Raw genomic sequence first — 25,408 nt, forward strand, 5'->3', positions numbered from 1 at the left:
ACCCAGACACTGTCCCTGACACGCTGTGACCTGGCCCCGACTGGAAACTGTCCCTGGACACAACTGTGGGACAAGGTTCAGGCCAAAAGGACAGGTCCTTGGTGTCCTGGGGGTTGATGGGACTCCAAAGACAGGACACATCAGTCCTGTAAACACAGGCAGCCTGTGCCTCCGATGACAACCATGAAACAGCCGACTTTTATCATTATTTACTGCTTCTCTTTGATGTTTTAAAATTATTCTTCCCTAACCTCACTGAAGAGCATCTCTGCTAATTAGCCAGGAGCTGACAAAGCCATCAGAAGGTGCTGGCTGTGCCGGCAGGGCGGCTGGGAGGTGTCAGACCCTGCAAACAAAGATCCCCTCTTTTTCCCCTCTCCCCAAGCAAAGCCCTCCCCGCACTCAACATCACAGCCAGGCATTTGTCTCACACAAAGGCGACACTCAGGGCAATTCCCTTTGTGGAGGTGATATGTTCCCTGTCTCCCGTGATGGGTCACTTCTTGAAACCATCTGAGTTCGGAGAGGCCTCTTGTGCTCTTCCCCAGCCTCTCCCTGCTACTCCATCCCTCCGCCTTCTATTTAACTTCAACTGGAGGGACAGAAAACCGACGCTCCAGCTCCTAAACGAGTTAAGGTGGAGCCTTTGGCCGCAGGGAAAGGAGTGGGGAGTGTGCTCTCCCGGCTGCTGGGGCCTCGTGCCCAGGGAGGGCAGGGTAAGGGATGCAGGCAGACGGACAGAGGGACAGCAGCCGCACCTCCTGCCTAAGCCTCGTGGGAATGAGGATACGACCTCGACAGAGGTGCCGGAATCAAAATAAATCAGCTGCGGGATCTGCAGGCAGTTTCCTGCTACAGTAATGGCCCCAAGTCAGCAGGATCTTATTTGGAACGGGGACAGCCTTTCCCTGGGTGACAATGGCCAGAGGGGACCCGCACCAGGATGCACAGGAGGGACCAGGCAGCCTCATCCCACACCAACCCCTTCCCCTCCGGCCCTGCCTTTCCTGAGCAGGAAGAGCCGCGGGGACAGCGATCCACCACCGGCTCCACACCACACCGAACAAAACAAGGATAAAGGGAGAAGCCCCGAGACCTGCAGATTTCACCGGGAGCTTCTGCAGGGAAACAAAGCAGCCGACGTGAGGAATGCAAGTGGCCTATTTGCCCAGGCTGCTCTCTGCCTCCGGCAGCACGGACATGCCTCGGCTTGTCGTTCCAGGAGCTTTTGTTGCTCGGGGCTGGGGGCCTCTTTGTTTCCTTTACCCTTTTCGCTAGGCTTGGTCACAGCCCGGTATTAAATTATTCAAATGATCTCGCTGGGCTTCACAGCTGAAATCCTGTGCGGAGAGCCCGGGCTGTGAAATCCCGAGGGCTCCTGCCCTCCCCGGAGCCCCTGGCCCAGCACAAAGGGCACTGGTCCACACTGGTTTCCCCAGTCTGGAGCAAAGGAGCCCAATATTCAAGCTGGTGACACCTCCAGTATCAGCACTGCAGTGCAAAGGTGTCATTAAGCCATAAAGTCATTCACCTAACACCAGTACACTGATAGGAAGCAGGTGGGGGGGCCGCACCCCTGGATTTGGCAGCCCAGCTAGAGCAGGAAGAGCTCGGCTCCTGAAGCAGTGGCATTCTGGTGCCACTGCTGACAAGACAAAGGGTGTTGCACCTCTGTCCTGCCTGCTGCTGTCCTGGCAAGGCTGCAGGAGGAAACCAGCCCCATCCTATGGGATGTGTTTGAATGGGGTGTGGGGCAAGGGGAGCCCTGAGAGCTCTGCACAACACAGGCAAGAGAAATCTGATGCTGGAAAGGAGCTGGAGCTGCTGCCAGCTCCAGACAAGGAAGAGAGGCAGCGGCCCAGAGAGGCTTTGAGGCAATTGAACCCAGCCCTGCAGCCACCCTGGTGCCCAGGTTGGTCTGGGAAGGGGAAGCACCTTCCCCAACACCGCGCTGAGCCGTCTCTGTAACCTGCAGCACAGGAAAGTGCCAAAGGACTGGCAGAACCTTTGAATTCCAGTCGGCTTCCTGGGATAGCAGGGTGTAACCGCCTGAAAAGGCAGCTCCACAAGAAACAAAAAAGGCAGGGAAAAACCCATGCACCCACCCTGCCAGGAGCCAAACAGGGAGGCTGTGTCTGCAGCCAGGGCTGCACACGCCTCTCCCGGCCGGACGGGACCTGCTCCCTTCCCCAGCTGGAGCCTGGCAGGCGAGGGAAGGACGGGCAGGAGCTGCAGAAATTCATTACCTTCCACATGACAGAGGGATCAGTTGGCTTTTACCAGAGCCCGTCGAGGTTTCCCTCATTGAAAACAGGAAAGAATCACAAAAATAATTAGAGAGATTTCATCTCAGCCAGCTTATGAAAGCACCGACTTTATACACAACAGATTGGCAACAGCACAAAGATGGATGTGAAAGGCAAGAGCATTTGCAATGTCAGACAGATCAGAGACAGAAGCTCATCAAAAAATGGCCCAGGGCAAATGTAAGTTAAAAAAAGAAAAGAAGAGGAAAAAAATAAAGGAAAGGAAACGACCCTTCTGGAGACAAAAAACATGACTCTTGTCCATAGCACATGGATGTGCTTCTCCTGCCCGAAAAGACCCCTGGTGAAAACTCATCAGCTCCCTGGACAAATCTGAGTTAAAAAACTTCAAGTACTGACGATCACTGGCTGTGTTTTGCTGCCTTCTCTAGCTCAGCTGGGAGCCAGTGAGCCGGTCAACAGCAGGACTGAGGAGCCTGAGGACAAATGTCAGCTGGAGGATCCTCCAGCGACCTCCTGGGGCCAGGGGAGGCTGTAATTGGAAAGCTCCAGGCAGCATTTGGGGAGAGCTGTGCTGCACAGGGAGGCTGCTCGTGCAGAGCTCGGCCAACCCTGCAGGCAGGATCCTCCAAAGTGTGCTCAATAAATGGGTGAAACGTTTTAGGGGGGGATGGGAAAGGACAGACTTCTCTAATTAGCAAAGAGGTTTGCATTTAGTCACCCAGCACAGCGCCTGGGGCCCTGACTCCAGACGCTGCTGTGCAAAGGCTGACAGCCCTCTCAGACACGGAGCTGTCAGCCTGGGCTTTGTAACCAGAAACAGTTTCCACAGAGGAAAACAACCTCCGTGCTCCTCACTCTCCCACACAGGCACTTCCAGCAGGGAGGGGAAGAGCCACAGTGTGACCCCCTGAAGGCAGCCCCAGAGCTCTGGGCACATCCAGGGCAGTGACTCTCAGGCACTGGAGGTTCACAGTGACAATTCAATAAGTGAGACCAGCTCTGGTTCCTTGGGAACCATCGTTAGGAGCTCTCTGTTTCCAGCCTTCAGAGTGCAGCTGAGGAGCTCTGGAGCCTGGAGTGTGTCTGAGCCAGGCCACCGTGGGCAGCAGGAAGAGCAGGATGTGGCTGCTCTCACTCACTGGGAAGGCGACTCCTCCACGACAGCTGAAACAAAAAGAGTAAAGATTGTGATTTAGCTGGAGGCCCCACCTTGATGAAGCTACAAGAAGTGTTCTGCCCCACACAGACACGACATCCAACAGATGGGCACCAAAATCCCTGTCCCCTTCCCTACAGGAAGCCACTGCAAGACCTCAGTAGTGGCACAAGCGAGGCAACGCCCAGCAAACAGAGCCCAAGCAGGATGAAATGCAGTCTCTTGAGGTTTGTGCTCTCCTCCTTTCCAGCCTGGCTTCTCCCAGTTTTTCTGTTTGCAGTGGGATTGAGAGAAGGGAGCAGCAGCAGCTCACGATAACCTGGGCAGCAGCCCAAGCCAGTCAAAAGTGGAGCTGGCCCCATGGGAGGAGCAGAACGGCTGCCCCAAAGGTAGAGTGCAGCTCGCCTATGCCTGTGCCAGCACCCTCCCAGGACAGATCACAGCAGCAATGACATCACATGTGTCACCAGATCCCGTGTTCTTGCTGGAGAAATTTCCAGGCAGATTGAGCTGTGTGAAAGCCCAAATCTCAGCTCTTTACACAGCTCTTAGTGCTTTTTTGCATGCTGGTTGCTGAGAGATGCTGGGGCAGGCAAGGCTGCTGCCCTCACACCGCTGAGTTTGCACTCCTGGTATTGGGACAGGACAAGGTTTTGTGCAGAGGGACAGCAGTGGGGCTACACACTCAGTCCCTGCTCTTACAGTGCTGCAGGTAGGAGCCCACAAACCAGCTGCCACAGAGTGCAGGGCAACTCAAGCAGCGGAAGGGGAGAGCAGCCTGCAGTCTTCCTGCAGAGACAAAACCCTTTTACTCCCATGACAAATGCCCTACTTGTTCCTGAGCCTGGGGACTCGGCCATTCCCTGTCCCCTTCACGTGGCAGCACACATCACATGAGAGCTGGGCACTTGCAGGGGAGGAACAGAGCCAGGGCCATCGGGCCGGGCCTCCTCCCCTCCAGGCTGTAATTAGCCTCCTTGAAGTGGGCTGGGGCTGGACTCCCTCAGCCCAGGCTGAGGCCATAATCAGCCCAGCACAGGAGGAAGAAAGGCCCCTGCAGCAGTCTGGGCCAGGCTCCCGTTGTACATCCAGGCAACGGAAGGGCAGGTCATGCCATGGGCACGTTTTAACCGAGCCACGATGCTGCCTCTGGCCTGAGCAGAGAGGAACCACAAAACCATTGCTATCTTTTCCAAACCACAATGGAAAGGCAGCAGCCAAAATGACGCCTCAAATCTCAGCTTCTATTTCAGCAGCATCAATTAGAGAGCTGCTCTTTTTGGATACTGAGTGGACCGCTGGCACGCTAGCTTGGCCAGCCTACCTGTCTGGGAGTGCACCAGACAGCCTCTGCCATCCCTTTGCTCCCCTTGCCCAGTAGGAGAGGCAGTGTCACAGAGTTGAAGAGCAGCAGGGGAATTATTTTGGGCTTGAAGTTATTTCTATTCATCTACAGCTCAAGAAGGACTAGAATAACAGTGAGTTACACACCAGGGTTACTCAGCACAGCTCCAGTCACAAGGCACTGTGTCTGGCTGGGTCCTCATGGCAGGAATCACAGGGACAAAGCCTTTACTCACGCTTTACTGCCAGCAGTGTGTTCCCGTGGCAGCAGGCAACGGAGGTCACCAGGTATGGATGTGTCTCCTCCAGCTGCACTGGCCTTGGCACTCCTGTTTCCTCGTCCTTCCTGCCCAGGCGTCCCCTGGCTCCTTTCCCCCACGTGCACACCTCGCCGTCTGCAGAGGGATGAGAACACCTCACTGCACACCTGCCTTGGCCACAGCAGAGGCAGAGGCCAGCCAGGGCCTGCTGCAGCCCAGGACATGGGGGCTTCAGCCTCACCTGCCCCGATGGCCACAGTGAAGGCATCTCCACAAGCCACCACGGTGACCTTCATCGTCTCGAGCCCCACAACCAGGTGGGGCACGCGGCTGTTGCGGCAGGAGTTGGTGCCCAGCTGCCCGTGCTGGTTGCTGCCAAAGGTGTAACAGTGGCCAGAGGCTGACAGCAGAGAGGAGAGACACAACTGGGTGTCACTTGGGACACACTGAAACCCCAGAAGCTCTTTGCTGTCTCCAGGCTGAGCATCCTGCTCCACAGAGCTTCAACACTGGGAGCAGAGTGTCTCTTGAGAGACTGCCCATGGGAAACAGGCAGAAGGAAGACAGGGAAAATGCAGGTGTCCCCCCTCTCAGAATTTGGGCACGCACCCTCACCTGTGACAGCAGCTGAATGTGCTGTACCAATGTCAGCACACACAATGGGCTCTTGGTTCAAGGGGGCTGACTGGGCACACACAAACACAGTGGCCTCCTCCACCTGGTCCTCTGGGGAAGGCTCCTCTGCTGAGCTGATCCGGTCTAGGCCCAGCTTGTTACACCTGCACAGGGAAAATCTCTAGAATCACACAGGGATGTCTTCTGGAGCCCCTTAGTCACAACACAGACAGACTCAGGATGGAAAAATGTGGACCACAGATGCTCACCCCTCTTACCTGTTGCTCCCACAAGCAAGAATCTGGTTCTTCACTGTGAGGACCATGGAGGAATCGATACCACAGATGACCCTCTGAGCCTCGTGCTCCGGAGGGACTGTGACCTGCTGGGGGCAGTTGTGGCACTCCAGGGTGCCCAGCCCAAGCCGACCTGGTAGGAGGAACAGAGCAGGGAACAGCTGATGGCAACACACACCCTGAGCACAGCCCCACTGAGAGCAGCCCTGACACAGCTGCTGCAAGAGCCCAGCCTGGGATCCCAGAAAGCAGAGAAACCCAAAGCATGGGGGCCCTGGTATGCAGCAAAACAGCTGCAGCTCTTCCACAGCCACCCACCCTGGCACATCTGGAGGGGACTGTGGGCAAGCAGGGCCAGCAAAGGGAGTGGGAACAGGCACAAGCCTTGTTCTGCAAAACAGACTTCTCTTACCGTTATCCCCCCTGCCCCAGGCAAACACTTCCCGTTCGTTGGAGACCGCCAGGACGTGAGATGCACCACAGGCCACCTGCACCATCTCGTAGCCCAGCAGGGCCTCCACAATCTTGGGCTGGCAGGGGAAGAGCAGCAGCCGTCAGCCGAGACCTCCCAGCCTGCCTGGCTGCTCCCATCCCTCCCACCCGGCCCCCCCAGACTCAACACAGTGCTGGCAGCATCCCAGTTTTCATCCAACACAAACAACAGAGAAATTTCTTTTTTTTTTTTTTTTTTTGTTCCAAACAGTCTTCAAAGGGATAAGAGACTACGTGCACGCAGCACAGAAGATAATGCAAACATCTCTGGGGTGGAAGAAAGCAGCCAGCATGAGAGTTTGGAGAGGGAAGAGGTTCAGCAAGGGTTGGGATTTGCCCCCCTGCCCATGTGGGGAGTGCCAGGGGCTGTGAACGCCTGCTCTGAGCAGGCAGGGGCTTGGTGCAGGATGTGTTGGCTCAAAGGCTCTCGTGCAGAGGAGCTGTGAGTTAACAGCTCAGATTCATTAGGGTGTGGAGGGAGCAGGATCTCCACATTTCACCCGGCCCCTGCTGTGACCTGCTGTTAGATCTGACACCTCGCCTCATACTCATTATCGTCCTCAAGTGAAAAGCACCGTTTGTTGGGATCTGGCTGCTGCTTCCAACTGGTCTCCCCTCCCCAGCCATAAGCAGGGAGCAGCTCAGCTCTGGGAGGAGCAGGAACAAACGGGCCAGCTGACCACAGTGACAAATGGCACCAGTCCCCGGACTCGGCTGGAAGCCATCGGCTGCTGCCACATCCGAGGGCAGGCGAGGAAGAAGCTGGAAGGGAGCAATGAGCCCTCAGCCCCAGTGTTCCGAGCCAATCGGAAACACACAGCTCTTCTTTAAATACTGGCTCTTTTGAAAAATAACTTTTCTCAGTGAACCCTGGCAGCTGCAGGCCAAGAGTGAAGCAGGCAGGTGTGTGATTGGAGGCAGGCTCCAAGCTGGGAGCCTGCCAACAGCAACCACAAGGCAGCTCTTGACTTCCCCCACGCTCAAAGGGATCTTTGTGTAGGGGGGGAGAGAAAGAGAGAGGCAGGTTGGCTCTTTTAAAACCCGCAGTGACATGCAGGAGAGGAGGGGGAGGGGGTCAGATGCCAGAGCATGCCTGGGATGCACATCCCTGGAGCTGGGATGAACCCCCTCACGTGGTGCAGAAGCCACGACCCATCCTTTACCCTGGGGGAACAGCACCATCCTTTACCCTGGGGGAACAGCACGCCCAGCACCCTCTCCACCAACCTGGCTCACATCCGTGAAGTTTCCGTGCCCCAAACAGCCATTGCTGCCGCTGCCGAAAGTCATGATTATCCCCCTGTCTGCAGGAGCAGAAAGGAGCCCTGTCAGTGGCACACGTGAGGCCCTGCAAGGCACACGTGAGGCCCTGGGAGGTGACACAGCCGAGGGGTGGCCATGGCTCCCAGGACATCGGACCCACTCTGACTCAGAACGAGCTGCAGGGGCCACAAAGCCTTCAGCGAGCTTCCAGGGAGCTGCAGGAGCTGCCAGGGAGCTGCAGGATCTCCCAGGGAGCTGCAGGAGCTTCCAGAGAGCTGCAAGAACTTCCAGGGAGCTGCAGGATCTCCCAGGGAGCTGCAGGAGCTTCCAGAGAGCTGCAGGATCTCCCAGGGAGCCTCACCGTGCTGCAACGGCTCGACAAACAAACAGGAGTGATAAGAGCACTGAGATAACATTGCTGCAGCTGGGTATGCAGGAGCTGAGGACCCCACGGTCTGTCAAGGTCACAGAGGCACTCCCTGAGCAGCTGCCCAGCAGAGGGGTGGCAGGAAATGCCATGGGAGGTAGGATAAACACATGCCCATGGAGTTTGCCCACTGTGTATTTGTTGTTTGCTGCTCTGACCCCCAGGAGAAGAGCAAACAGAGCTCCCACAGGACCCCTGGGAGGGCTTTGCTCACAAACATGGCCTTGGACTGGTGTGTGTGCTCCACTTCAACCCAGAACGCTTCCTGGGCTGCTCTGAGGAGGTTTCAAATCCTGCTCTCCTGCAGTTTGAGGACAACAGCCCTGCAGCAGCTCACACTGACTCCTCACTGTCACCCCAGTCATTGGTGGTCACTGCATGTGCCTATGTCACATTCAGAGTATGTCACACTGCAGTCCCCACTGTCAGTTCTGGTTTCAGGTGACACCAATGCAACCAGGACAACAAACACAGGAGATTTCATAGAATCATAAAGTAATTTAGCTTGGAAAAGACCTTTAAGATCACCTAAGTCCAACTGTTTGTGGCCCTCCCCACACCAGACAGTTTGGGACCAAGTTGACCAGTGTGGCATCACAGGAGGATCATGTCTGTCATTTCTGACTCCCACCTGATCCTACATGAGAGGCCACAGAGGCCTCTGGGTCACCCCAGCCCAGAGCATCTCTCTGGTTCCTCTCTGAGCAGGCTCCCCAGGCAGTCCCACTGGGTTTTAGGGGGTTCTGGGACCCAGGCAGGTGGAAGCAGGAGGTAGCAGCTCACCTGTGAGGCAGGCTGTGAAAAGATCACCACAGGACACATGTTTGATGGTCACTCCAGACTGGCCCTCCAGAAAGCGGGACACAAACTGAGGCTGGAGCTGCTCAGTGGCTCCTGGGAGAGAAGGACCCCCAGCAGCACCCATGGGAGGAGCCTGATGGAGAGAAACCATGGAAGAGCAGGGTTGGAGAACACTGATGAACCCCACAGGCTTATCAGCATTACCCACACCATGGCTGGGACTGCAGTCCTGGAGGAAGCAGTGCCAGGCTCTGTGAGTGAGCAGAAATGCCTCCTTCACAGGAATCACACATCCAAGGCTCCACAGCCACTCCTGCCCCAGCTTCCCTGTCACTCACCTCCCACAGGATGAGCCTCCCAGATTTGGTGACCCCAGCCTTCTGTGTCCTGCCAGCAGAGACCTGCACCACCTCGGTGTTCAGCATGGGCAGGCGCAGAGGGGTGGTGATCCCACTGCCCCACGTGTAGATGGATGACAGTGGAGGTGGGATTCCTGTCCTGGCTGAACCACGTCGGACACCTGTGGGGCACAGAGAAATCCTTAATGTGGATCCCTGACTCTGCTCCCACAGGAAAAGTGACAGCACCAGCCACTCTGGGTGCCAGCAGAGCTGTCAGAGCCAGACCAGTGCGGGTCCAAGGGGCTGCAGGGCTCCTCCAGAGCTCAGGGAAGGTGACATCTCTTAAGTTCCTCTCTCCAGAACCCTGAGTGCCTTTCTGCCTTGTGTCATCCAAAGGAAAGGGTCCTTCCAAATGGAGCTGAGTTGAACACACCATGCCAGAACTCACCCCTCTGCCTGGCACTGCTTGCCCGTCCCCCTGTCCGGCTGTGGGTCACTGTGGGCACCGGAGCCAAGGGTTTTTCAGGCCTGCCAAACCAAAAATCCAGCCTTTAATGTCCTGCAGAGCCCTGGATCACAGAATGTCTGGGCAGAGCTACAGCAGAAGCCATGGGTGAAATCACTCCCAGCACTGCTTTGTCGGTGCTTTAAACAACCTGAGAGAGAGGAGCTGGCACCAGCTCACTTCCCCCTGTGCTCACAGCTCTGTTTGCTGTCACTGTGATGACAAGCCAACACCTGCCATGGCACCTGCCTGGCTCTGAGCCCCTGGGCCAAGCTCAGCCAGCAGCAGCTGCACGTTAGGCAGCACAGGAGAGCTGCAATAGGAAAATGCTCCCTTTGGAGCTCAGAAGGGAGGCAGTGAGCTGGTCAGCCATGCTGTGGGCTGTGGCAGCCTCTCCCAAGGGACACTGAGGTGGCAGTGTCACTTGCCTCCTCATTTTGACGCTGCCCACATCTGTGTAGAGGTTCAGGAGGGGCCGGATGCAGATGGCCTGGGCCATGATCTCGTTCAGCTGGGGCCGTTTGGAAGGATCCAGGTTGAGCATGCTGAGGATGAGCTGGCGCAGGTCGGGGCTGTATCGATCTGATATCGGGGCAAACGTCCCGCTCATGATCTTCAGCACTAAGGCAGGAAGGTTCTGGAGAGAAAACAAGAGACAAAACAGTGGCTGGGCAGTCAGGGGCGAGGCCAAGGAGGAAGCAGCTCTCAGCACTGCCCTCTGCCTTCACACTTCCCGGCTCGCTGAGAAGTGATCCCGGCACACATTTTCACCTCTGTGAGAGGCCACGGCTCCCTGTGCTACGTGTAAACCACGTCGCGCTTACCGCAGCCTCGAAAGCCCTCTTGAGGCTGGCGAGCTCGTAGAGCACACAGCCCAGGGCCCAGATGTCACTCTTCTGGTTGTAAGGCTTCCCTTCACAGAGCTCCGGGGAGATGTAGCACGGAGTTCCCACCACCTACAACAGACAAAAATTTACCACAGTGCAGAGAAACTGGGGCAGAGAGGTGGAAAGAGGGAGGCTTGGTGCAGAGCTGGCTGGAACACCACCAACCAAAGCTCCACAGAGCTGGCCTTTTGTTCCCTTGGCATCAACAGCTGCTTGAAAATCTCAGTGAAAAACAAGAGGATTTGCCTTTCCAGTGACACATACAGTGATTGCCTCTAATTTTGCTTCTATCCACTTGAGAGAATCAGAGCCCAGAGTGCTGAGCGTGATACACACGTCTGGTCAGATTAGCCCAGGTGGGGAAAGACACTAAATGTCAAGCAGAGAAAAGAGATTAAGGCAGGGTGGGAGTGCACAGGCAGGAATTTATTTGCTAAGGATGTGTCAGACAAGTCTGCAAACACCACCCCAGCAGGAGCCACCCTGCCTGCCCTCACCAGTGGGCCCAGACACCTCATCCTCTCCCAGCTTTGGGCAGGTCTTCCTTACCTTTCTGCAGCCCACAGAGCCACAGCAAACTCAGGCATGAAGATATCAGCCAAGGAACAAATCAGCACTGCCTAAAGCCACTTCCCAGAGAGGATTGTGAGCCAAATCCAGAGTTTCCAGCCTGCTGCCATGGGGCAGGAAGCTGCCCTGGCACTCACTGTGTAGGCTTTGCTCTTGCTGCTCAGGATTTTGGAGATGCCAAAGTCTCCGATCTTGACGATCATGCGGTGCTTGTCCAGGAGGATGTTCTGGGTCTTCAGGTCACGGTGCAGGATCTGCTTGGTGTGCACGTGGTGCAGGGCCAGGAGGATCTGCACGAAGAAGTGCAGGATGGTGTCCTCATCCAGCAAGGAATTACAGCGCTTGTGGATGAACTCTGCCAGAGTGCCCCCTGCAAGGAACAGCAAAGGGCTGTGGGCACAGGACAGCACAAACCTGGCCTAAAACTGGGGGGATTTTGCCATTTTGGCTTCCTAACTAGCCAAGCACGTGGGAAAAACACATCCTGGTGGGATATGCAGCACATCCTCCAATGCTCCTGAACAATGGTAGCACAGTTGGTGGGAGGAAGAAGCAGCCAGAAAGAAGTTATCGTTGACATATTATCAAAAGCAGGAAAAAGAAACACTAAAATTACAGCTCTTGGGAGAGGACATAAACCTCCATGGCAGAACAAGATCAGCCTGTTCTGCAGAGCAGGATTCTTGCAGTCCAAGAGGCCACGTGGCACAGAGAGGCCCCTGTTGGGAAGGGGAGGTCCAGATTCAGGGCTCACACACAGCTTTTAGCAAACCCTCATGCAAATGTTGATTTCATCAGAAACTCCACAGGAAATCTTGTTAGAAATGTGGGGCCAACAGAGCTGACACAGGGAAATGTGCCTGAAACCTGGGCCAGGGCAGATGGTAGCATGCTGATCAGGGACAGAGGGGTTTGAAATCTCCTTGTTTTGGATATGGTTAGCAGGTGTAAGGCTTATAATCATGGAGGTTGGAAGGGACCTTGTGAGGTCACTGCTCAAGGACAGACACTGAGCTTGTCCAGGACCAGAATCTTTTGAGTAGCTCCAAGGATGGTGACTGCATCAATGCTTGGTCACTTGGCTCATTGTCAATTTGGTGTCCACCAAGAACCACAGATACTCTTCTACAAAAAATGTCTCCTCAAGAGAGACAGGCTTGGTCTCCTGGGGATGCAAAACCCAGGATTGTTACAAGGAGAACAACATGAGACCAAGCAGGTTGACCCAAAGAGAGCCAAGTGCTTGGCATCCCCTGGACCTGCCAAGGGAGCAGCTACAGGCTCTGGGGGACAGCAGGGCCCACCTGGGGCGTATTCCATGGCGATCATGAGCGCCTTGTCCTCCAGGAAGTTCTCGTAGTACTCGATGACGTTGGGGTGGCTGAGCAGCTTGAGGACCTGGCACTCGTTCTGCGCTGCCAGCCGCTCATCCTTGCTCATCTGCTCCACCGGGATCTGCTTCAGGATCACCAGCTTCTGGTCGGCCTTGCGCAGGCACAGGTGCACGATGCTGCGGGGACAGGGACGAGGCCTCAGCGCGGGGAGGGGGGACGCAACACAGGGCCTGGACATCACCCTGGGGTGACACAGGTCGCCCGCAATCGCCGCGCCCCGGGGTGTCGCGCTCTTTGTGCCATGTCCCCCCCGCTGCCACACCCCGGCCGACCCCGCATTGCCGCGGCCACAAGCGCCTCGCTGCCGCGGGGACGCGGCTTAAAGACCTGCCGCCCGGAGGCGGAAAGACTGGAGACGTGCCCATCGCCCATCTCCGGCGCCCCCTCACCCGAAGGCCCCTCTCCCCACCACCCGGATCCGCTCGTATTTCTCCATCCCTGGGCCCGGCTCCTCCCGTCTCCATGGAGACACTTCCGCGCTGCTACGGCGTCCGCGGGCGGACAAACCTCGCCGCGCGCGTACGGCCCGGGGGCTCCGTGCTTCGGTGGGGGGGCAACACCACCCCCCGCTCGGTGACACCCCAGTGCCACCGGCAGCCAGACCCTCTTGGGTCTGAGAGACAGACCAGAGAAAGAGGTTTGGGGTGCGCTGGGCTGCCCGACCCGACTGCGGGAGGCCAGCAGGACCCCCCGCACCCCCAGAGAGCGGCGGTGTCCCCAGCAGCCCCCAGCCCCGGGCCGGGAGGGACACCCACTGCGGGGGGCTGCGCTGCTGCAGGGCCAGCACACGGGGCACGAGTCCCCTCCATGGCCCCCCAGACCTGCTTTAGACACCCCCAGGACCACGAGCACCCCGGGGGCCGGCCGTGATGGCGACTATAGCGTGGAAGCGGGTCCTGCCCTGCACCCAGGAGTGGCGGCCTCTGTCCTGGAGCGGGGACAGCGACAGCAGCGGCAGTGGTGGCACTGCCACGTGGCCCTGCTGCCACCTAGCGACAGCCGGCTCGGCTCACCGGGGAGGGGATCAGCCCCACTCGCGCAAACCGGCGCCCTGCAGCGTGGGGCAGCGATGGGGCAGGACCCCCGCGCAGGAACCAGCCCCCCGCCTTTCCGTCTCACCCTACTGCATCCTGGTATTGAGGGCACCTTTGAGTGCCCCAGCCCCCCTCCCATGTCTTGAGCCGAGCGTTTGTGGCTGCTCCCACTGATTTTCCAAATGTTTTCTCGGGCATCCTCCCCCCACGACACAACGCGCCGCAACCACCGGCGACAGCCACACCGTGCCGGGGACACACACACGGCGCAGAACAGATGTGCGAGGCCCACGCCAGCTGTGCACCAGCGTGGCAGATGTGCAGGGCCCAGCACAGATGTGCAACGTCTGCCACGCACGCCCTCCCGCGCTGCCCGGTACAGACGGGCGGTATCTGGCACCCACGCGTGCGGTGTCCGGCACACACGTGCAATGCCGCGCTGGCTCGGGAGCGGCGCCCGGCAGCCCGCACACCTGCCTGCCCCGCACACCTGCACACCTGCGTGCACCACAGACTTGCCCGCCCCGCACACTTGCACACCAGCACACCTGCGTGCCCCGCACACCTGCACACCCCGCACGCCCCGCACACCTGCGTGCACCACAGACTTGCCCGCCCCGCACACTGCCCCGCACACCTGCCCGCCCCGCACACCTGTACACCCGCACACTTGCACACCCGCACACGCCGCACACCTGCGTGCCCCGCACACCTGCCCGCCCCGCACAGGTGCGCCACGCCCGCGCCACGCTCCGCACACGTGAACGCGTACGCGCGTACACACCCGGCCGGGGGGGCGTGGCCAGCGCGCCGCTTTATCAATGAAAGGCGCGGCCACGCCCCTCAGCGCCGGCCAACCCCGCGCAGGCGCGCGCGGGGGAGGCGTGGCCAGCGCGGAGGGAGTGCCCAATGGGAAGGCGTGGCCCCGCTGGCGCACGCGAAAGGGGCGTGGCCGGCGCGAAGGCGCGGCCGGGGATGGGGCGTGGCCCCGCGGCCGCGCGCCGCCGGACTGGGCGCGATGGGCCCGGGCTGGCGGGCGGCCTCGGCGGCGCTGGTGGGCGGCAGCGTGGCGATCTTCGGGGCACTGCGCCGGCTGGCCCTGGCCGTGCCACAGCCCGCCGCCGTAAGGAGCCGTCCCGGCCGCGTCTGGCGCTGGAGGAATCTCCTCGTCTCTTTCGCACACTCCGTGCTGGCCGGGCTATGGGCCCTCTTCAGGTACCGGGCAGCGCGGGGAGCGGCGGGCACGGTGCGCACGCTGCGAACTGGGCACTCCTGGGGAGGGGGCAGCGGGTAGGGGGTCCCCGTGTTCCCCGTCCCGGAGCCTAGGCTGACCCCCTTCCTCCTCTCCTCACTCGCAGCCTCTGGCACTCTCCGGAGCTGCTCTCCGACATCCAGGACGGCTACAGCGTCTCAGGGCACCTGCTGGTCTGCTTTTCCTCAGGTAAGGAGCCAGGCGGGGCAGTGGCCGCAGCCACCCTGCCGGACTTCGCCCACTCCCTGCTCAGCTTCGCCCGGTATGCTGGCTCGGGACGAGCCACTGGCTCAAGGGCTGGGCAGCTCCATGCCTCCTGCCTTAATCACAGCGTGGGGCCAACAGGCTGCCAACCCCCAGGGAATCGCCGTCTCTCCATACCCAGACGGGGTGGAGGTGTTTCTGACACCTGAAGAACAGTCACACCACCCTCCTCCTCCTCCTCGCTGCTCCTCCTGTCCACAGTGGGTCACAGTGCACAAGCCAGACCTTCTGAATGCTCTCCTTCATCCCACAGGCTACTTCATCCACGACACCCTTGACATCATCTTCAACCATCAATCCCGCTCATCTTGGGAGTACCTGGTGCACCATGCCATGGTGAGTATGGCCAGCACAGGGGGGTTACCACACACCCCGGGGCTCAGCCCACCCAGGTTTCATGGGGCAAGCTGGAGCCCTTCTCTCTGCCTCACCCTGGCTGCCAGGTAGGCTCTGCATCAACAAGGCGAGGGCGCCTGGCAGGGCAGGACGCCTGCCAGCATCGGCTCCGAGCGCCTGGAGCCAGACAGGCTGCCGAGCTGGGAGGGGGGAGAGCTGGAGGCTCGTCCCAGCACAGGGAGGTGTAACTGGTCCTGGGGGATCTGGCTTTCCAGACTGGTTTTCTCTAAGCTCAGGTGCCTGCTGGGATCTCTGGGTGGGGGAAGCAGAACTGTGTGCTCTCACTGAGGGCAGGGAAGGACTCGCTTTCCCCAGGGCAAGGCGAGCTGACCCTGTTCTCTGTGTGTGTGTGTCTCCCAGGCCATCTCTGCCTTCGTCTCACTCATCATCACAGGCCGCTTCCTGGTGGCAGCGGTGCTGCTGCTGCTGGTGGAGGTGAGCAACATCTTCCTCACGGTGCGCATGCTGCTGAAGATGAGCAACGTGCCTTCCCCGGCGCTCTATGAGGCCAACAAATACATCAACCTGGTGATGTACTTCGCCTTCCGCCTGGCGCCCCAGGCTTACCTCACCTGCTACTTCCTCCGCCACGTGGAGGTGCAGGGCCAGGGTGCCTTCCTCACTGCCAACCTCCTGCTGCTCGACGCCATGATCCTCATGTACTTCTCCCGCCTCCTCCGCTCCGATTTTTTCCCCTCCCTGCGCAAGGGCTCTGCGGGGAGAGACGTAGATGGTGAGAAGTTTCTGATAGACTGAGACGTGCGCGCCGAGGGGGACCCGGACTCCGGCTCCTGGAAGTTTTGGGCTCTCCAAAGCTGCTCTGATGTGCCTTAGGGCTTTCTCCCTGGCCCCAGGCCCTGCCTTCACCCGCTCTGCTGTCTAAAAGCGCTTCCCTGCTGGACCAGCCCGACAGCTTCGCTGAGCTGCGGGGATGCTGCTGAAGCCAGAGGCATGGCCGATGGAGAAGCAGCCCAAGCCGGCTTCCCTGCAGGCAGCTGGAGGGCCAGGGGTGGCTGTGCTTTGCAGCTGATGCCTGGAAGGGTTGTGAGGGAGGGGGAGTCCCTCCCGTGGTGATGTTGGGTGTTATGTGCATTAAAATCGGTCTATTTACTGCTGCCGCAGCACACCTGGGCTGGCTCTTCTGTGGGGCAGAGCAGGTCGGGGACTCCCCCTGGGCCAGGACTGTGGGAAGGATGTGCCCCATTCCCAGAGGAGGGCTGGCAGTTCTCAGGGAGGGAGAGGGCACATTCCTGCTGCTCGCTTTTTTCTAGGGACCTTTCAGCCTGCTGGGTCCTGCCAACCCAGTTGAGCCTTGAACAGCACAACTCTGTCTCTCCTGTGGATGGGTTCCCCTCTTCTTCTTCATTCCTCTGCTCTTCCAGAGACCCAGGGCTGTGTAGGGAACAGTTGAAGGGAACCAGGAGAGGTACCGAGCCTTGTGGCAGTGCCTGACCTGCCTGTCTCCAGCCTGGCTGGGCTGTGTGACTCACCCAGCAGCCACGTGAAGTGGAGCTGGCATGGAAAAGCCATGTGAGGCCAAGGGCTCTTCCTGGAAGATTGCTGCATGCTTGCATCCCCCTGGAGCAGTCTTCACTGGCGCAGTGCAGCTGCAGCCCTGTGAGCACGCTGGGTCCTCTCCTGCAGCCACAGGACCAGGATGGTTCCAGCAGCTCTCCCAGAGCAGTGGGAGCAGAAGCGGGGTTCAGCTCCCTGGGAGAGTAGAGCTAGAACTGGCCCAGCCGGTCCTGTGGAGCACCAGAGAGGAAAATCCTGCTGATGTGACAGCGCCAGGAGCGGTGTTAGCAGCGGGGCTTAGAGGGACTCCTGCCCAGCCCCTGCTCTGGGCACGACCTGTCCCAGCCACCCCAGCACCTGCCCAGCCCAGGCAGAGACAGGCGCTGCAGTTGAAATAAGCCAGTGATTGAGGGGAGGCAGTGGGGGATCACCTTTCCACCAGAGAGCTGGGAAACACCCCACAGGATGTGGATCCTGGTGGGACTCCCTGGTGTGCACTGACACACTGCCAGGAACAGCCTGGCAGCTGGAACAGAGATTGGATAGCTGGGACAGTGTGGGCAGGGATCGATGCCAGCTCCAAACCTGCTCCTTGTCCCTCCTTGCTCCAAGCACAGCTCAGCAGCCCTGGCAGGGCTCAGCCTTGCTCTCAGCAGCACATCCCAACAGCTTCAGCTGTGTCTTCCAGTTTAAAAAAACTCTTTGCAGTTTAGATGACTGCATCTGTAGTGACAACTAAGCTCAAACGTTAATTTTCCCCTCACCCCTCTTGCTGCACATTCCCCCTTGTCTCTCCACTTGAAGCAGACACAGCTCTGTCCCAGCAGGTCACAGGCTCAGACCAGCCCACACTTCCCCTGTCCTTAAACCAGGGTGGAAAGCCAGGCATGACAAAGCTTCCCAAAGGAGGCAGCTCCCTGCTGTTCCCCTCCAGGCTTCCAGCAGGAGCCTCCCCCAGCAGTGCAGCTGTGGATCAGGCAGGCTGGCAGCCAGGAGCAGGAGGCAAGTGAAGTACCAGGGCAGCACCACTGGGCTGAGGCAAGGCCAGGGCTGACTGCAAGTCATGCTGGTGTGGAATCCCTCCCAGACTCTGGCTGCAGCACATCCAGGTTCTCCAGACCCAATCCTTGCCCAGCGGCTTTGCTACAAGAGAGGCAACTACTCACACATCTTTCTTACGTGTAAAAAGGTGGCCTGGGGGTCAGGGGACCCTGCTGCTATGAATCCACAGGGAAGAAGCAGGGCTGGTGGTGCCAGGGAAGCACACAGGGAAGCAGCACTCCTCCCTCCAGGCAGTTTTTAACCCCTTGCAGCCGGCAGGGAGCATCTCCTGCCCACCTGCCCCAAGCCCAAGTGAGGGGTGTCAAGCCAGGGCCACAGAACCCACACAAAGCTCCACCGAGTCCTGAGAGCAGCTCCTGCTTTCCATCCACCACTGTCCTGGGAATCTGCCACCCTCCACAAGAGGCCTGAAGGAACTCGGTGTCCCACCATTCAAGAGCACAAATACCCCAATCAATATTTGGCCACGGCTTTAATCATCTTTCTCAGTCAAGTTTAAGTATGTACTTAAGCTCAAGTACCCTTAAGACTTTTCCATAAGTCCCCCACTCCCTGCTCAGCCAGCGCTCCACATTCTCCTGACTCCAAACACTAAAAGCTGGTTTCATCTAGAGACTTAAAAGCCAAACGTTGCAGAGGCAGCAACAGCAGTATTTGGAAACAACCCTGAGGACAGTGAACCCTGTGAGGAACAGCAACAGGGAAACTCATGCTGCAAGCACATGGAGTGGAGATTGTGCCAGAAAAACCCACAAAGCCTCCACTGCTGGATTAGCAGGAGGATTCCAAGTGAACCTGCAGCATAAGCAGGGAGCTGATACGCTGGGGAAATGGTGTGACAGGTCACCTGTGTCACATCAGAGCCACTGACAAGTTTTTGTTGTGGCCACCCGTGCTCTGCTCCACAAGGAAGTGACGTAGGACACCCAAAACACTGATCACAAACACATCCCAAACACCCTGTGCAAGAAAATGCAAGACACAAGAGGTCTGGGGGTAAGTGTAGAGATATTTGAGATACAGGTGTCACCTCATGCTGACAGGATCCCAGACACCCTCTGAGTAGGGCAGCACTGCTCCTGCACAGCCCTCTCGTGGAGCAGTCAGCCCTGCCCACCCAGTGCCAGGGAAGGAGTTTTCCCTCTAAAGAAGGGAAGGCCCAGGAGTTTGGTGGGTGCTCTCTCTCACACGGGCTGTGCTGTCACAAAACACAAGAGCCCTCAGTGGTGTCACAATGTTTATTAGTCTGTACAGTCCTCGGCAGATGCAGTTTAGATGATTCCAATCTGGAAAGAAGCAAAGGATGTTAAAACAGATGGTATAGTGGCAGAAAGGCAAAGCCTCCGCCACAGACATCACTGCATCTCCCCAGGATTCCTGTCCTCCGAGGCTTCCTCCTCCCAGAGCTGCCCAGGAGCTTTACACATCCACTCTGTGCACTGATTCCACAATGATCCTTGTGCTGTACATTCCCCTACTCCAAGGTTTCCTCCTCCCAGAGCTGCCCAAGAGCTTTACACATCCACTCTGTGCACTGATTCCACACTGATCCTTGTGCTGTACATTCCTGTACTCCACTTTGTACCACCTCTGCCTACCTCAGCCACCTTGAGGACTGAACTGACTGAGGACGTGGCTCCCCAGCACTCAGATCCTGGCTGCCTACAGGGCCACAGAGGTGCCACCACACAAGCACCTCATGAAGAAACTCAGGAAGAACAATCAGCGGAGGAGACACGAGACAAGGTGCAAAAAAAGCTTCCAAGTTTCAAAGCCATCTCACCTTGTTGGCCACATCCAGCGCATCATAATCAGGAGCCAGTCGGACGTAAGCCTTCTTCTCTCCATCAGGCCTAGAGAGGGACAGGAGGCATCAGGACAGAGACAACTCCTTCCTCCTGCTCCACATTCCTACAACTCCCATGTGCATCAGTGGTTCCTTTGGAAGCATCACTTTACTCAGTGGAATCAAAGTTTACATCACTTGCACAGGACTCCAGGGTGTCAGAAGTGCTCCTTGAGGAGGCAAAGAGCTCTCTGAAGAAGCCAAGAGCTCCCTGAGGAAACCAATCCTCTGTTCTGCCAGCATTTCCCACTTCCACCAAGATGTCCTCAGTCAAAAGCTGCACTTAGCTGTGGAGCTTCATCCCACATCTCCTCAATCTCACACACACTCCCATTTTCTGCTACAATGAAGCCCCTCATACCCTGCAGGGACCTGTTCTCCTCCCCCTCCTCACCTGATCAACGTGTTAACCTTGGCCACATCGATATCATAGAGCTTCTTGACAGCCTGTTTGATCTGGTGCTTGTTTGCCTTGACATCCACGATGAACACCAGGGTGTTGTTATCCTCAATCTTCTTCATGGCTGATTCTGTGGTCAGAGGGAACTTGATAATGGCATAATGGTCCAGCCTGCAAGAGAGGTCCTAGATTAACAGAGGGCAGGCAGGTGCTCCTCAGAATTTTAGGAGCTTTCTTTGGGGTGCATCAGTCACCTAAGGTTATAATCACAAACTCTCAGGCTTTGGTCGCTTAAAATCATCACCTGCATCCCAAACCACCAGGTTCCCACAGCAGCCCATTCAGGGGGCTGCTCCCACCGCCCAAACCCCCCAGCAGGGCAGAGTCCCACTGCCCACACGCACTTGTTTCTCCGGGGGGCGCTTTTCCGGGGGTACTTGGGCTGCCTCCGCAGCCGCAACGTCTTGGGCCTGCGGAAAGTGGGCGACGTGCGGATCTTCTTCTTCTTGTGGCTGTGGACCCCCTTCAGGACGGCCTTCTTGGCCTTCAGCGCCTTTGCCTTCGCCTCTGTCTTCGGAGGCACAGCTGTGAGGAGAGCTCAGTCAGCACCACAAGGATCGGCAGGGTCGGGGTGTGCTCCCCGGCCGGGCATGGCTTCCCCCGCTCCATGAGCACGACCTCACCCTGCGGCCCGCGCTCCCTCATCCAACGAAGAGGAGCCCCAAAACGCCCATCTGTGGTAAAAGTCTCCCGTTTCCGTGCGGGAAAAGGCACTTAGTCCCTCCCTCCCCACTCACGAGTCCCAGCATCGAGATGGGAACACCCCGCACCTCCCTCAGACAACCCGGCGGGCCTCTCCCGCCACGTCCACGTGCCCGCGCTCAACACAGCGCTGGAGCCCCGCGCCACTCCCCGCTTCGCTCAGCCCGGTCTCCCCACACATACAGCAGCCCCCCGCGGGGTCGCACACGCCGCCCCGCGCCCCCAGCACAGACCCAGCGCCCCGCGCCCTCACCCTCCTTCTTTGCCTTGGGCGCCATCTTGGCCAGGCGGAAGCCGAAAGGGGTCTCCCACGCCGCGCTGCACGGGCTTATACCCCCAAATCTCGCGGGAGCAAGACGGAATCCCCATCACCCCTCCGCCCCAAGTCTCGCGACATCTTCGAGGCATGCCGGTAGTGGTAGTACTCACTAACGGACTCCTGCGCGCACGCGCGACGGTGTCCCGTGCGCCGTAGGGCGTCATGGGAGTTGTAGTCTGGCGCCCTGCCGTCCCTCCCCGCCGTCGTGGCGGTGCGGGACCGGGGTGAGCCCCGGGGTGGCGGGCGATTACCGGGATCCCGTCGCGGTGGTAGCAGCGCAATGGCCCAGTCCCAGAGTAACCGGCGTCCTGGCCCCTCCCACGCCCCCGTTCGGGGGCAGGGGAGGGCGCGGGGGTCCGGGGGGAGCCGCGGCAGGGCACACGAGGGGCCGTGCGGGGATGGCCGCCCTGCCCGGGAGCCCCTCTGCCCCCCCCGGGACGTCCGGGGGTGCCCCCACCCTGCTGAGCCGCGCCTGCCCCTCGCTGTAGGTTCAAGATCTCCAAGATTATCGTGGTGGGCGACCTGTCGGTGGGGAAGACGTGCCTCATCAACCGGTAACGGGAGCCCCGGGAGGCTCGGAGTGGGATGGAGAGGGAGGAGTGACCCCACAGGACCCGGGGAGGGGGCACCGAGCCCCCACGGGGTTGGGATGAGGGGCTCAGGGGATGTTGATAGCTTGATACCCCCCTGACTCCCCCCCAGGTTCTGCAAGGACACTTTTGATAAGAACTACAAGGCGACCATCGGGGTGGATTTCGAGATGGAGCGGTTCGAGGTGCTGGGGGTGCCCTTCAGCCTGCAGCTGTGAGTGTTCGCCAGCCCCCTCCCCACACAGCCCTGCAAAGCCCCCCTCCTCACCTCCCACGCCCCCCCAGGTGGGACACGGCCGGCCAGGAGCGCTTCAAGTGCATCGCCTCCACCTACTACCGGGGAGCACAGGGTGAGCTCCCCTCTGCAGCCCAGCTGCCCACCCCCCTGTCCCTGTCCCCATCTCAGCCTCCTTCTTCCTCCAGCCATCGTGATTGTCTTCGATGTCAACGACGTGGGGTCCCTGGAGCACACACGGTGGGTGACACATGGCCCGGAGTGGGGCCAGGGGTGGCAGTGGGGGCCTCAAGGGCTGGACAGAGAGGGGTTGTGGGGCTGCCGTGGTGTGTGAGCAGTGCTCGGCCAGCAGCTGGTGACAGTGGCTCCCACAGGCAGTGGCTGGCTGACGCCCTGAAGGAGAACGACCCATCCAACGTGATCCTCTTCCTGGTGGGCTCCAAGAAGGATCTGAGCGTGAGTGTGACCCCCTCCCTGTGGGCAAACTGTGCCCTGGCTGTCCCTGTCACCCACCCATGGCCGGCTCCGTTGGCAGACCCCAGCACAGTACAGCCTGATGGAGAAGGACGCTCTCAAGGTGGCCCAGGAGATGCAGGCAGAGTACTGGGCTGTCTCCTCGCTCACTGGTGAGTCCCAGCTGGGTGGGGGGCTGCAGATCCCAGCGTCAGCCAGCTCAGGGGGCACTCAGGAGGGGTCTCTTCCCGCGGGGCAGGGGAGAACGTGCGGGATTTCTTCTTCCGAGTGGCGGCGCTGACCTTCGAGAGCAGCGTGCTGGCCGAGCTGGAGCGCGGCAGCAGCGCCCGCAGGATCGGCGACACCGTGCGTGAGTAGCCCTGGCCAGCCCTGCCCGGGGGTCCCCCTTGTCCCCCCAGCCACCCACCCACCCACCCCCGCTGCTTTTCTGTCCCTCAGGGATCAGCAGCAAGGAGAGCGACCTGTACCTGTCAGCGCCCCGCAAGAAACCCAAGTGCTGCCAGTGAGGGGCAGCCCCAGCCCCCTCCGTGCTCTGGACCAAAGAGGGGCGACCCCGGCCGGCCCCGAGGAGACGTCCCTGCCACCCCCAGCCCCCCACCGGCCCCTGGCCTGCCTGGGCACCCCTGGCTGGGGTGGGCAGGAGCACCCGTGTGGCTCCTGCAGCTATGCAAACCCAGGTACTGCTCGCAGGGGGAGATGTCCTCAGGCTCCCTTTTGTCTTAATAAAATCTTTTTTATGCTTTGTAAGAAAGGCATGGGGCTGGGTGCAGGGGGCTGGAGCTGGCTGTGGGTCTCCCTGTCCCCGGGTGCAGCCCCCAGGCTCACAGGCAAGCAGGAGAATGGGTGGCTGCCACTGAGGACGAGTTCCTTTTCCACCGAGGATCATCCCTGTCCTGCAGAGCCAGCAGCCCTGTGTCCCTCGGGGGGCTGCAGGGGACACACGAGGTGACACTCCCACATCAGTCCCAGCCAAACTGGTGCTGGTCGAAGCGGGGCTGCAGGCGGGGGGGGACACAGTGGGAGCACTTGTAGCGCTCCTGGATCCACTTCCCTCCCTCGCTGCTCTCCATGCAGATGGCAGCGACACCTGTAGGGACACACCGGGGGGCTCAGCACAGCTACGGGAGTGGTGGTCCCACCCTGGGGTGCCCTCTCCTACCTGCCACGACCCCCCCCAGCCGCTCCACCAGCTCGATGGCCGCTCTCATGGTGCCCCCAGTTTCAACCCACTGGTCCACCAGGAGGATGCGCAGACCTGCGGCGGGCGGGGAGAGGCTGCGGATGAGTGCCCCGTGCCCGCACCGCCGCCCCCCCGAAGGGAGCGCGCCCCGCTGGCTCACCGGGCGAGATGGCGTCGGTGCGCAGCTCCATCAGCTTCTGGCGGCCCGAGTAGTCGCTGTAGGGCTGCGCCTCCGTCGGCACGCACAGGTGCCCGGCCTTGCGGATGGCCAGGAAGCCTTTCCGCAGGGTGGCAGCGGCTGCCGCGCCTGCAGGCGGGCACGGCACAGTCAGGACCCCCAGGACAAGGGACAGAGACCCTGTACTCGCGTGTGGCCTGTGCCCTGCTCACCCAGGATGAAGCCCATGGCGTCGATGCCGGCCACCATGTCGATGGCATCTCCCTGGAAGGGCTGCAGCAGGTCGGCCACGCAGTCCTGCAAGCCCTGGGGGGACAGTGGAGGGGCTGGGTGCCCGCAGCCCACCATGGGCACCCACAGCTGGGTGCCCCAGCAGCCCCGTGGAGATGCAGCCCTCCCTGGCACCCCGTGGGTGCCATCCACCCCGGGCACTGGGTACTTGCGGGTGGCAGTAGAGCCGGGAGGGGTCCAGCCAGGCATAGTTGGGACCTTTGACGTTTGGGGCCATCAGTGCCAGGTACCAGCCCTTCTCCCGGGTGGCAGGGATGTGGCACAGGTCCATGCGTGGGGACTGCAGGCGCTGCAAGCACTGAGCAGGAAGGGGGGGTGAGACTTCCCCACCTCCAGCCTCCCCATGGCCTGGGGCCCCCCACCCACACCCACACGTGGCACCCCAGGGCCCAGGGTTCCCGTTCTGGCTCCATACCTGGGTGCTGGTGGCAGGGCTGAGCCGAGCAGGACCGTCACAGGAGTGTCACAGACAGCGACAGCTGAGCAGGGGCAGCCCCTGTGGCACCAGGCCAGCACCCTCAGCCAGCTGGACACGGGGACAGTGCCAGGCAGGAACCCTTCCCATGGGCCACCGACATCCCCACGGCTCTGCTGCCCCAGCCAGGCAGCACTGTGGTGGGAAGCAACATTTGCACCCCACGTGGGTGTCCCCAGCACCAGCTGCCTGTGCCAGTGTGGGTGGCACGGTGGGGTGGCACCCTGTGATGCAGGGGTCAGCCAGCCAGGGTGCTGCTCAGGGGGATGTCCTGCAGCTTTGGGTGGTCTTGGGCAGCGCAGGGATTTTTTGAGGCCATGCACGTCCCCGTTGGGGTGTCCAGGCACTGTCCTGCCCTGCTGAGAGCTGGCTGCCACTGCATCCCAGCGAGCCAGGGCTGTGTCCTGACTGCCAATGGGCTCCACGGGCAGGAGCTGGCCAGGAGGGACAGCCCTGGCAGCGCTCTGGGAGTGCCGGTGTGGGCGGCCAGCCCGGCTGGGCACCGGGCTCTGGG

At 59.8% G+C, this 25,408-nt stretch overlaps 5 protein-coding genes and 2 non-coding genes across 12 annotated transcripts; 2 read left to right on the forward strand and 5 right to left on the reverse strand.

The window, feature by feature from the left end:
- Positions 1 to 2,358: 2,358 nt before the first annotated feature.
- Positions 2,359 to 16,271, reverse strand: NEK8 (NIMA related kinase 8). Of its 5 annotated transcripts, none has more exons than XM_041482681.1 (15): positions 16,135 to 16,271; positions 12,532 to 12,737; positions 11,365 to 11,597; positions 10,595 to 10,726; positions 10,199 to 10,407; positions 9,714 to 9,793; positions 9,263 to 9,444; positions 8,907 to 9,057; positions 7,661 to 7,737; positions 6,354 to 6,471; positions 5,924 to 6,074; positions 5,646 to 5,809; positions 5,272 to 5,430; positions 5,007 to 5,165; positions 2,359 to 3,434 (listed from the first exon to the last, which is right to left on the reverse strand). In XM_041482681.1, exons 2-15 carry the CDS (start codon positions 12,665 to 12,667, stop codon positions 3,406 to 3,408), a joined length of 1,980 nt encoding a protein of 659 aa, XP_041338615.1. In that variant the 5' UTR covers positions 12,668 to 12,737; positions 16,135 to 16,271; the 3' UTR covers positions 2,359 to 3,405. The 5 variants fall into 5 exon arrangements, with proteins under 5 accessions (XP_041338615.1, XP_041338616.1, XP_041338613.1 ...); XM_041482682.1 differs by having other exon boundaries at positions 16,140 to 16,235; XM_041482679.1 differs by lacking the exon at positions 16,135 to 16,271 and adding an exon at positions 14,247 to 14,269 and having other exon boundaries at positions 12,532 to 14,145.
- Positions 14,388 to 16,688, forward strand: TLCD1 (TLC domain containing 1). The gene is made up of 4 exons (XM_041482683.1): positions 14,388 to 14,870; positions 15,014 to 15,096; positions 15,425 to 15,507; positions 15,928 to 16,688. The coding sequence occupies exons 1-4, from the start codon at positions 14,674 to 14,676 to the stop codon at positions 16,321 to 16,323; spliced, it is 759 nt and encodes a 252-aa protein (XP_041338617.1). The 5' UTR covers positions 14,388 to 14,673; the 3' UTR covers positions 16,324 to 16,688.
- Positions 16,689 to 19,368: 2,680 nt separating this feature from the next.
- On the reverse strand, positions 19,369 to 21,549 carry RPL23A (ribosomal protein L23a). The gene is made up of 5 exons (XM_041482817.1): positions 21,406 to 21,549; positions 20,795 to 20,975; positions 20,385 to 20,561; positions 19,928 to 19,997; positions 19,369 to 19,430 (listed from the first exon to the last, which is right to left on the reverse strand). The coding sequence occupies exons 1-5, from the start codon at positions 21,428 to 21,430 to the stop codon at positions 19,416 to 19,418; spliced, it is 468 nt and encodes a 155-aa protein (XP_041338751.1). The 5' UTR covers positions 21,431 to 21,549; the 3' UTR covers positions 19,369 to 19,415.
- On the reverse strand, positions 20,069 to 20,134 carry LOC121361861. The gene has a single exon (XR_005956405.1). It is a non-coding gene; the product is annotated as a small nucleolar RNA SNORD42 (small nucleolar RNA).
- Positions 20,631 to 20,701, reverse strand: LOC121361866. Its single transcript, XR_005956410.1, has one exon. It is a non-coding gene; the product is annotated as a small nucleolar RNA Z17 (small nucleolar RNA).
- A 9-nt stretch (positions 21,550 to 21,558) lies between the features above and the next one.
- RAB34 (RAB34, member RAS oncogene family) lies at positions 21,559 to 23,427 on the forward strand. The gene is made up of 9 exons (XM_041482735.1): positions 21,559 to 21,623; positions 21,960 to 22,025; positions 22,174 to 22,275; positions 22,347 to 22,411; positions 22,485 to 22,536; positions 22,671 to 22,752; positions 22,832 to 22,922; positions 23,009 to 23,119; positions 23,209 to 23,427. The coding sequence occupies exons 1-9, from the start codon at positions 21,559 to 21,561 to the stop codon at positions 23,274 to 23,276; spliced, it is 702 nt and encodes a 233-aa protein (XP_041338669.1). The 3' UTR covers positions 23,277 to 23,427.
- A 55-nt stretch (positions 23,428 to 23,482) lies between these two features.
- LOC121361650 (adenine phosphoribosyltransferase-like) lies at positions 23,483 to 24,903 on the reverse strand. 2 transcript variants are annotated; one of them, XM_041482565.1, is made up of 6 exons: positions 24,835 to 24,903; positions 24,568 to 24,717; positions 24,341 to 24,434; positions 24,111 to 24,257; positions 23,930 to 24,025; positions 23,483 to 23,857 (listed from the first exon to the last, which is right to left on the reverse strand). In XM_041482565.1, exons 2-6 carry the CDS (start codon positions 24,688 to 24,690, stop codon positions 23,730 to 23,732), a joined length of 588 nt encoding a protein of 195 aa, XP_041338499.1. In that variant the 5' UTR covers positions 24,691 to 24,717; positions 24,835 to 24,903; the 3' UTR covers positions 23,483 to 23,729. The 2 variants fall into 2 exon arrangements, with proteins under 2 accessions (XP_041338499.1, XP_041338500.1); XM_041482566.1 differs by lacking the exon at positions 23,930 to 24,025 and having other exon boundaries at positions 23,584 to 23,857.
- Positions 24,904 to 25,408: the final 505 nt, after the last annotated feature.

This window comes from Pyrgilauda ruficollis, unplaced genomic scaffold, assembly GCF_017590135.1.
Source record: "Pyrgilauda ruficollis isolate IOZ18807 unplaced genomic scaffold, ASM1759013v1 scaffold59, whole genome shotgun sequence".
Classification (NCBI taxonomy): domain Eukaryota; kingdom Metazoa; phylum Chordata; class Aves; order Passeriformes; family Passeridae; genus Pyrgilauda; species Pyrgilauda ruficollis.